Below are 11817 nucleotides of genomic sequence, written 5' to 3' on the forward strand. Positions count from 1 at the left end.
GGGACAGACACCAAAAACAACGGGAACTATGAACCGGCAGCCTGCAAAAAGGAGACCCCAAACACAGTAAGATAAGCAAAATGAGAAGACAGAAAAACACACAGCAGATGAAGGAGCAAGATAAAAACCAACCAGACCTAAGAAATGAAGAGGAAATAGGCAGTCTACCTGAAAAAGAATTCAGAATAATGATACTAAAGATGATCCAAAATCTTGGAAATACAATAGAGAAAATGCAAGAAACATTTAACAAGGACCTAGAACAAAAGCAACGATGAACAACACAACAAATGAAATTAAAAATACTCTGGAAGGGATCAATGGCAGAATAACTGAAGCAGAAGAATGTATAAGTGACCTGGAAGATAAAATAGTGGAAATGACTACTGCAGAACAGAATAAAGAAAAAAGAATGAAGAGAACTGAGGACAGTCTAAGAGACCTCTGGGACAAAATTAAACACACCAACATTCGAATTATAGGGGTTCCAGAAGAAGAAGAGGAAAAGAAAGGGACTGAGAAAATATTTGAAGAGATTATAGATGGAAACTTCCCTAATATGGGAAAGGAAATAGTTAATCAAGTCCAGGAAACACAGAGAGTCCCATACAGGATAAATCCAAGGAGAAACATGCCAAGACACATATTAATCAAACTGTCAAAAATTAAATACAAAGAAAACATACTAAAAGCAGCAAGGGAAAAAACAACAAATAACACACACGGGAATCCCCATAAGGTTAAGAGCTGATCTTTCAGCAGAAACTCTGCAACCCAGAAAGGACTGGCAGGACATATTTAAAGTGATGAAGGAGAAAAACCTACAACCAAGTTTACTCTACCCAGCATGGATTGCATTCAGATTTGATAGAGAAATTAAACCTTTACAGACAAGCAAAAGCTGAGAGAGTTCAGCACCACCAAACAGCTTTACAACAAATGCTAAAGGATCTTCACCAGGCAAGAAACACAAGAGGAGGAAAAGACCTACAATAACAAACCCAAAACAATTTAGAAAATGGGAATAGGAACATACATATCGAATTACCTTAAATGTAAATGGATTAAATGCTCCCACCAAAAGACAAAGACTGGCTGAATGGATACAAAAACAAGAACCATATATATGCTGTCTACAAGAGACCCACTTCAGACCTAGAGACACATACAGACTGAAAGTGAGGGGATGGAAAAAGATATTCCATGCAAATGGAAACCAAAAGAAAGCTGGAGTAGCAATTCCCATATCAGACAAAATAGACTTTAAAATAAAGACTACTAGAGACACAAAGAAGGACACTACTAATGATCAAGGTATCGATCCGAGAAGAAGATATAACAATTGTAAGTATTTATGCACCAGATGTAGGGGCACCTCAATACATAAGGCAAACACTAACAGCCATAAAAGGGGAAATCGACAGTAACACATTCATAGTAGGGGACTTTAACACCCCACTTTCACCAATGGACAGATCATCCAAAATGAAAATAAATAAGGAAACACAAGCTTTAAATGATACATTAAACAAGATGGACTTAACTGATATTTTTAGGACATTCCATCCAAAAACAACAGAATACGCATTTTTCTCAAGTGCTCATGGAACATTCTCCATGATACATCATATCTTGGGTCACAAATCAAGCCTTGGTAAATTTAAGAAAATTGAAATTGTATCAAGTATCTTTTCCAACCACAACACTATGAGACTAGATACCAATTACAGGAAAAGATCTGTGAAAAATACAAACATATGGAGGCTAAACAATACACTACTTAATAACGAAGTGATCACTGAAGAAATCAAAGAGGAAATCAAAAAATACCTAGAAACAAATGACAATGGAGACACGACGACCCAAAACCTATGGGGTGCAGCAAAAGCAGTTCTAAGAGGGAAGTTTATAGCAATACAATCCTACCTTAAGAAACAGGACACATCTCGAATAAACAACCTAACCTTGCACCTAAAGCAATTAGAGAAAGAAGAACAAAAAAACCCCAAAGGTAGCAGAAGGAAAGAAATCATAAAAATCAGACCAGAAATAAATGAAAAAGACATGAAGGAAACGATAACAAAGATCAATAAAACTAAAAGATGATTCTTTGAGAAGATAAACAAAATTGATAAACCATTAGCCAGACTCATCAAGGAAAAAAGGGAGAAGACTGAAATCAATAGTATTAGAAATGAAGGAGAAGTAACACCTGACACTGCAGAAATACAGAAGATCATGAGAGATTACTTCAAGCACCTCTATGCCAATAAAATGGACAACCTAGAAGAAATGGACACATTCTTAGAAATGCACAACCTGCCAAGACTGAATCAGGAAGAAATAGAAAATATGAACAGAACAATCACAAGCACTGAAATTGAAACTGTGATTAAAAATCTTCCAACAAACAAAAGCCCAGGACCAGATGGCTTCACAGGCGAATTCTATCAAACATTTAGAGGAGAGCTAACACCTATCCTTCCCAAACTCTTCCAAAATATAGCAGAGGGAGGATCACTCCCAAACTCATTCTACGAGGCCACCATAACCCTGATATCAAATTCAGACAAGGATGTCACAAAGAAAGAAAACTGCAGGCCAATATCACTGATGAACATAAATGCAAAAATCCTCAACAAAATACTAGCAAACAGAATCCAACAACACATTAAAAGGATCATACACCATGATCAAGTGGGGTTTATTCCAGGAATGCAAGGATTCTTCAATATACGCAAATCAATCAAAGTGATACACCATATTAACAAATTGAAGGAGAAAAACCATATGATCATCTCAATAGATGCAGAGAAAGCTTTTGACAAAATTCAACACCCATGTATGATAAAAACCCTGCAGCGAGTAGGCATGGAGGGAACTTTCCTCAACATAATAAAGGCCATATATGACAAACCCACAGCCAACATTGTCCTCAGTGGTAAAAAACTGAAAGCATTTCCACTAAGATCAGGAGCAAAAAAAGTTTGCCCATGCTCACCACTCTTATTTAACATAGTTGTGGAAGTTTTAGCCACAGCAATAAGAGAAGAAAAGGAAATAAAAGGAATCCAAAGTGGAAAAGAAGAAGTAAAGCTGTCACTGTTTGCAGATGACATGATACTATACATAGAGAATCCTAAAGATACTACCAGAAAACTACTAGAGCTAATCAATGAATTTGGTAAAGTAGCAGGATACAAAATTAATGCGGAGAAATCTCTTGCATTCCTATACAGTAATGATGAAAAATCTGAAAGTGAAATCAAGAAAACACTCCCATTTACCATTGCAACAAAAAGAATTAAGTATTTAGGAATAAACCTACTGAAGGAGACAAAAGACCTGTATGCAGAAAACTGCTGAAAGAAATTAAAGATGATACAAATAGATGGGGAGGAAGACCATGTTCTTCGATTGGAAGAATCAACATTGTGAAAATGACTATACCATCCAAAGCAATCCACAGATTCAATGCAATCCCTATCAAACTACCACTAGCATTTTTCACAGAAATACAACAAAAAATTTCACATTTGTATTGAAACACATAAGACCCCGAATAGCCAAAGCAATCTTTAGAACGAAAAACAGAGCTGGAGGAATCAGGCTCCCTGACTTCAGACTATACTACAAAGCTACAGTAATCAAGACACCATGGTACTGGAACAAAAACAGAAAGATAGATCAATGGAACAGGATAGAAAGCCCAGAGATAAACCCACACACATATGGTCACCTTATCTTTGATCAAGGAGGCAGGAATGTACAGTGGAGAAAGGATAGCCTCTTCAATAAGTGGTGCTGGGAAAACTGGACAGGTAGATGTAAAAGTATAAGATTAGAACGCTCCCTAACACCATACCCAAAAATAAGCTCAAAATGGATTAAAGACTTAAATATAAGGCCAGAAACTATCAAACTCTTAGAGGAAAACATAGGCAAAACACTCTATGACATAAATCACAGCAAGATCCTTTTTAACCCACTTCCTAGAGAAATGGAAATAAAAATAAACAAATGGGACCTAATGAAACCTCAAAGCTTTTGCACAACAAAGGAAACCATAAACAAGACCAAAAGACAACCCTCAGAATGGGAGAAAATATTTGCAAATGAGGCAACTGACAAAGGATTAATCTCCAAAATTTACAAGCCGCTCATGCAGCTCAATAACAAAAAATACAAATAACCTAATCCAAAAAATGGGCAGAAGACCTAAATAGACATTTCTCCAAAGATATACAGATTGCCAACAAACACATGAAAGAATGCTCAATATCATTAATCATTAGAGAAATGCAAATCAAAACTACAATGAGATATCATCTCACACAGTCAGAATGGCCATCATCAAAAAATCTAGAAACAATAAATGTTGGAGACAGTGTGGAGAAAAGGAACACTCTTGCACTGCTGGTGGGAATGTGAATTGGTACAGCCACTATGGAGAACAGTATGGAGCTTCCTTAAAAAACTAGAAATAGAACTACCATATGACCCAGCAATCCCACTACTGGGCATATACCCTGAGAAAGCCATAATTCAAAAAGTGTCATGTACCAAAATGTTCATTGCAGCTGTATTTACAATAGCCAGGAGATGGAAGCAACCTAAGTGTCCATCATCGAATGAATGGGTAAAGAAGATGTGGCACATATATACAATGGAATATTACTCAGCCATAAAAAGAAACGAAATTGAGTTATTTGTAGTGAGGTGGATGGACCTAGAGTCTGTCATACAGAGTGAAGTAAGTCAGAAAGAGAAAGACAAATACCATATGCTAACACATATATATGGAATCTAAGAAAAAAAAAAATGTCATGAAGAACCTATGGGTAAGACGGGAATAAAGGCACAGACCTACTAGAGAATGCCCTTTAGGATACGGGGAGGGGGTAAGGTAAGCTGTGACAAAGTGAGAGAGTGACATGGACATATATACCCAACCAAACGTAGAATAGATAGCTAGTGGGAAGCAGCCGCATAGCACAGGGAGATCAACTCGGTGCTTTGTGACCACCTAGAGGGTTGGGATAGGGAGGGTAGTAGGGAGGGAGAAGCAAGAGGGAAGAGATATGGGAACATATGTATATGTATAACTGATTCACTTTTTTATAAAGCAGAAACTAACAAACCATTGTAAAGCAATTATACTGCAATAACAATGTAAAAAAAAAAAATCCGTCAATATAATTCATCATGATAACAGACCAGAAAAAAAAAAAAAAAAGAACACGTGAAGTCCTAGGTCACTCAATACTAAAGACTGCAGGAAGCAGCCAGGAGAGCTGTGGATGTCAACAGGACAATGTGAGGGCAAATTTTGCCTCTTCTCTTAAGAACTTAAAAAGTCCACAAGAAGGAGGCAACTCATTGAATGGGGTGGCCATGGACAAGTTACTTAACTTGGTTGCCCTTTAGTTTCCTCCTCTCTAAAAGGAGGATAATAATAGAACCTACTTTGTGTCATAATTAAATGAGTTAATTCATCCAAAGCCCCTAATGTCAACTGCTATTTTATGCCCGTTTTAACTGTTAATATTTGCTAAATTTCTCTTTGAGCTCAGGGACCCTGTATTGAAAATCCTTTTTGGAATTTTAAAAGAAAATGTGTTAAGAGCAGAAGTTACAACTAATGCTTGAAATTAATGAATTCTTTTAAAGACTCATTATTTGTGTTTCTATTTAGTCAGACCCACTTGTTTTTAGAGGGGTTTTAATTGAAATCTTAATTAAATGGGAGTTCACTTGACTTATAAAATGGTGTTTATTATATGAGTACTTTCTATTTTTATTATTTAACTTGACTTTGAAGATTATCTTCAACAATAAATTCACATCAATTTTGTCTTACTAGGTATTAACAGGTGATATCTGTTGAGATGACTGTAACTGAGCTACTTTAAAATTGGTGTTGGAAAAAACAAACAAACAAACAGCAACAGAAACTCTTTATCTTCTTATCTATATCATAAGCCAGAGACAAAATTTAAGTTGCTGTTTGTGTAAGTGAATATGGAATACATAGGACCACAGATTATTAAAATTCATCAAAACAATTATCTAACAACTCTACTCTCTTTATTATTTCATGTTAATTTTAAATATATTTCTTTTTAAAAAATTGATGGTTTTCAGCCCTTGTCATTTTTGTTTTTTTCTGACTAATAATTATGGATTTTTCTTATTGTTACCAAATATAAGAGGATCTGGTGGAACTGTTATGAACCAGTCTTTGTAGAAACTGGTTAAAAATGTACTCTCCCTTTTAGGTAAAAGCAGCCTTTATCTCTGCTGTTCTACTATTGCCATTGTTTTCCTTGTAGGCAAATTCAGAATGCCTTCTTCTTTAATTCAAATTTCTTAGCCATAAAACTTCTTGAAATGCTAAATGCCCAACATTTCTAGAGAGGTCTGGCATCTGTACTCACCATGTCACACACTGTGTGACAGCTCACATGTCACAAGGACAGTTTTATCAGGAAAACACAACAGGTGTTTTGCTACATCTTGATACTAACAATGAGGAGATAAAACACATATACTTTTTTATCAGTGTTTGTAAATCAGATTTTGAATTGGATACCCTCATTTGAAATTGTCATAGGAAAACCTGGAAGTTACTTAGTATTGTCCACAGATTTGACTAAGAGAGAATTTTGTACTTTCTTTTTCAATCTTGTGATCTCCCTGCTTTGCTTTCAAGATTTCCCCCCACTAGTTCATCAGTCTCTTATATAGCTTCTTATTTCAGCTAAATATAATTTGTTTTCTGTGTTCAACCAAAACATAGCCACTATTGCTTCCTTCCTTTTTCCATACATTTCTTCTTCGACACAAATTGTTTTCCCACACTTTTCAAGTTTGAACTTCTAGGCTTCTAGTCTCTGTCAAAATACTGCCAAACTCTTAATATCTCTGGGGATTTTCTTTTATTTGATAGCTGAATATTTACTCCTTTACTTGCTGTTTTTAACAAATTTTATATTCATACCTTCAGTTGGATTGAAAATTCCTCAAATGATTCACTTTTCTACTATTTCTTGTAAGTCATCCTGGTGGTCCACACATCTGTACATAAAAATATTCTTCTCATACTATGAATTCAGTAAGCATACTGATAAAATTAAGCATATCACAATAAGAAGAATTTTAAGTTATACACCACTGTTTATGATATTTTATGTATTTTAGATTATTGTTCTGCACATTCTTTTAATATTTCCATCTGCCCTCTGTTATTATCTTCCCTGTATAAACAGTAAGCTCCTTTATTGTGGAGAATGGCTCTGTCTCCTTTTTCTTTCATATAAACCCCCATTATATCATGTACATTTTTTGAGACATAGCATATTAGCAATGGCCTTTTCAGCTCAGTTACTCTGTATGTTACATTATCAAGATTTTCTAAAATAAGATTTAAAATTATATATGAAACTTCAAGATAACTGTTGCCTCTAAACTTCAGGAGAGAGATTTGAAGTTCCACAAAGTACTGTAAAGTAATTACAAACTTCAATCCCCTAGCAGTTGTATTCTACATGGAAAGGTCTTAATTGGCATTCTGATTGGCATGGTTTGTAAGTACTGTATATACTGAGTGAAGTGAAGGATGCCCTTAGTGGCTGAAGCTGCTGCCACAAATCTGTCTGTTTCCAAACCCTGGCACCTAAATTACACTTACACTTAAGCCACAGAGATGAAATACATGCATTAACACAGATGATCTTGCATCGTGACATGCTAGGACCATAAGGAATTGTAGCGAATTATGCTGTCCTTTTCCTCATTCTGGCTGGGAGGAAACTGAGGTCCAAGTTCATGTGGAATAGACAGCTTGGCAGAGGCTAGGTCTCTCAACTTTTCCTCCAATACCAGCTTGCCTGCACCCTGCCAGGATGTTGTATATGGAATATAATGTCATATTTTACTCCATAAAATCTTAGTAGGCAGAGACGAAAAATGCACACCAGGCTTTTCTTTGTACTTCTTGAAATTATGGATGGATTGAAAGCCAGGACTTGTGTTTCTTTGTTATTTAACATATGAATATGGGAGTGGGGAGACATGTACTGCAAGCATATAATGACTGAAGATGTTCTAAATTATGGTAGTTAAGGAAAATAAACAAAAATACTCTTTTGTCAACATTAAGTGACACTTTTCTTAACAGAGCTAAATATTGTCAGCACAATTAAAATTTGCCTATTTTTATTTTTTTTTTCCCAGCTACATGTGGTCATTTGAAAAAGCACACCTCAGCATGGTTCAGATAATCACAGGACAACTTGTTGAGTCCTTTGATGAAGAATTTAGGACTCTCTATGCCAGGTCCTGTGTCCCCAGCTCATTTGCATGGGAAGAGTCAGCAAGGGTGAAGCACAGCAAAGCACTCTGGAAGAATGGCATTTACCAGCATTCAGTGTCTTCCTTAGCTTCCATTTCCAGCCAAAGAAACCTTTTTGGTACACAAGACAAAATTCATAAACTAGATTCTAACTACTTCATAAACAGAGGGATATATACTCTCAATGAACGTGACAGATATAGCGTAAGAAATCATGCATACAAACCTCATTTTGTTCCCAACTTTAATGATCCAATCCATCGGCATCAACACAGTCAGATAAATGAAAATTGGAAGAGGCATAGTTATGCTGGGGAACAGCCAGAAACAACACCATACCTGCTGCTTAACAGGGCTCTGAATCGAACTGTTAATGCTCCCTATAATTGGAAAAGGCCTTCAGATAGTCTCAGTGTGGCATCCTTGTCACAGGGAGGCTATGCAGGCCACCAGAACACACCTGCCCAGAGTTTTGCTGACCGACTTGCCCAGAGGAAGACGACAAACCTTCCAGAAAGGAATTCCAACGTGTGGAGGTCTTTTAACGGGACAGATAATCATATTCGCTTTTTGCAACAACACATGCCAACCCTTGAACATACCACCAAGTCATTCTTGCGTAACTGGAGAATTGAATCCTACTTAAATGATCATTCAGAAGCTTCCCGTGATTCCAATGGATCGGTTCTAGGTGACCAGTTTGAGGGCTACGACGGTCCTGAGAATTTGAAAGCCAATACCGTTTATACTCACTCTCGGCTTCGTTCTTCTTTTGTGTTTAAACCCACTTTACCTGAGCAACAGGAAGTTAACAGTTGTACAACTGATTCCTCAAGTTCAACAGTCATTGGTTCCCAGGGAAATCACACTCCTAAAAAGATCCCAGACACCCCAACAGGCGCACAGCATCCGACAGACAAATCCTCGCAGGAATCAACCCCCAAGCTCCCGTTGCAGTCAGAGGCACCAAAAACGCACACCCTACAGGTTCCCGAAAGCCACCTGGCAGTTTTAATCCCAACTACAAATGGCCCTACGGACTCAAACAACCATTTATATACAACTTTGTCTGTAAATAAGCAGACAGAAAACCTAAAGAATCAACAAAATGAGAATCTGCTTAAAAGGCGAAGTTTCCCATTCACTGACCACTCAAAAGCCAATTTAAATCATGGAAATAGTAAGCATTATGTGTATAGTACACTTACCAGGAATCGAATTAGACAACCAGAAAAAACTAAAGAGGATTTGTTAAAAAGTTCTAGAAGTGTTCATAATGTGACCCATGCCATGGAAGAGGATGAGGAAGAGGTTACCAAGAGAGACCCTCCAAGTGGCACTGCTATCAGGTCAATTTCCATTGCTGCTTTGCTTGATGAGAATAAAGAAGAACCCAACAAAGAACTCACTTCCAAGAAAGAAGTGAAGGGTTCCCCAAGTTTTTTGAAAAAGGGATCTCTGAAGTTAAGGTCATTACTTAGCCTTACCCCAGAAAAGAAAGAAAATCTATCCAAAAATAAAGCACCTGCCTTTTATAGAATGTGTAGTAGTTCTGACACTTTAGTTTCTGAAGCTGAAGAGAATCAAAAACAAAAAAAATCAGAACCCAAAATTGATTCATCTCCTAGAAGAAAACATTCCTCTTCATCCAGCTCTCCAGGCAGCATCCACAAGGGTAAGGAAGATGTAGCAGTTCGTTCATCTCAGGGGATACATTCTTCATCTGATGAAAGTAACAAAACTATACCTTCTTCAGGTCCAGTTGAAAGCAAGTTCTTGGAAAAAGCAGGAGATGCCTCTGCCCCGAGATTCAACACTGAGCAGATCCAGTACCGAGATTCGAAGAAGATTAAAGCAATTGTTGTTCCTGAAAGAAAACCAGCTTCTTCTCCAAGACCGAAGCCCAATGATAAGCTTATAAGAACTCATTCAATTGACCGGCGTGTTTACAGTCGTTTTGAGCCATTTTGTAGTATTGAAAGCTCTATTCAGCCAACAAGCAACATGCCAAATACCAGTACACACCACCCAGAAATGAAATCCTCAACTATGGGCAATAGTTATGGCAGGTCCAGCCCAATGCTTAATTACAACACTGGTGTTTACCACTCATATCAGCCAAATGAAAACAAGTTTCGAGGACTTATACAGAAGTTTGGAAACTTCATAAACAAAAATAAATGAAATACTGTAACTACAAATAGACTTTAAAATACAAAATAAATGTGGCTATAAATATTTGTCCAAAGAACATTGTAGATTTTTTTTTGTAATATCCTAATAGATTTCTATGGGGGGTGGAATTTTGGGTGTGAAGTATATGTTTACCAACTTACTAATGTATAGTAAAGTTATTGTTCTGTGTGATAAATTTAGTTGTGCTTAATTACACTATAGATGGAATGTCCTTAAATACATGATTTTTAAATGGTAATAGTAAGACAAATGTAATGAAATTGTTTCCTTCAGACTGAAGATCTTCTTAAGTCTTAAATGGAAACTTTGGCGGAGAGATGGTATATGGATTTTAACCATTCATTGCAAATGCTTTCCTTATTAAAACGGATCATGGATCATAACGCTGTCAACGGTCCTTTATAGTACATCTTTGTGGGGTTTTCATATCTTCAAATTATGAGAAAATAGGACAAAGCCTTTGTGGTTTTTAATTACCTTTAAATTCTATGAGATAACTTGTATTTTATTAATGTTTTATTAATTTTTCTGTGGAACTGGTTGGGCAGCAACAGTACAATTTAAACCATATAGCACAGCACATTTTTTATTTTATCTGAGGTGTTTACAAAGTATCAGCCTCAGGTAGTTCAAGTACACCACAGAAATTTATTTTCAGGATGTGCTTATTTCCACTCTGGACAAAGGGAGCCTGTGCTGCACTCCACCCATCAGCTGCTGAACTTTTACTGTCATTCTTTCCTTCAAACTTATAGCAAGCCAACAGGAATTTGGAAAACCTGAATTATTCCTCTCTTTTTTCTAATACAAAGAAGATTTTAGAAATGTAAACTTCTACATAAATTTTTATCTTGGATTAGTACGACAGTGCTTAGGTGTTTTGCTTGCAAAAGTCTTTGTTCTTTTCTATACTGTGCCAAATACACTCTGACTGCATAGTGTTTTCTTGAGAGAACCCTGATGAAAATGAGGAGAAGTGCTATCTGGCTTGTTTCTTCCATGACCTTGGGGCCTCACTGAAAGTTTTAAATCTTTCTATATCTTAATTTGATGATGATATGCAGTTCATAAGATACACTTTGCCTTTTTTAGAGTAATGAAATAAAAGCTCCATATCCATTACAGAGACTTTAACTTGGCTTTACTTCATCCACAAAGAACAGAATTCAAGAAACAATGCATCATTTGAGAAGTGGAAAGTGTTTCTATGAAACATTTTTTTTTTAGTTCCCCGACCAGGGATTGAACGCATGCCCCCTGCAGCGGAG

The 11817-nt window shown here is 36.5% G+C and overlaps 1 protein-coding gene across 1 annotated transcript in view; it reads left to right on the forward strand.

Moving 5' to 3' along the window:
- FAM83B (family with sequence similarity 83 member B) overlaps window positions 1–11467 on the forward strand; it is an 84287-nt gene extending 72820 nt beyond the window's left edge. Inside the window, exon 5 of the mRNA XM_029241755.1 lies at window positions 8236–11467. Coding sequence (XP_029097588.1) covers window positions 8236–10537 — 2302 coding nt within the window. The 3' untranslated portion in view covers window positions 10538–11467. The remainder of the gene's footprint in view (window positions 1–8235) is intronic.
- The last annotated feature ends 350 nt before the right edge of the window (window positions 11468–11817 follow it).

The sequence above is a fragment of the Monodon monoceros genome, unplaced genomic scaffold (assembly GCF_005190385.1).
Source record: "Monodon monoceros isolate NGI ecotype Baffin Bay Population unplaced genomic scaffold, NGI_Narwhal_1 Super_Scaffold_3, whole genome shotgun sequence".
Taxonomy (NCBI): Eukaryota; Metazoa; Chordata; class Mammalia; order Artiodactyla; family Monodontidae; genus Monodon; species Monodon monoceros.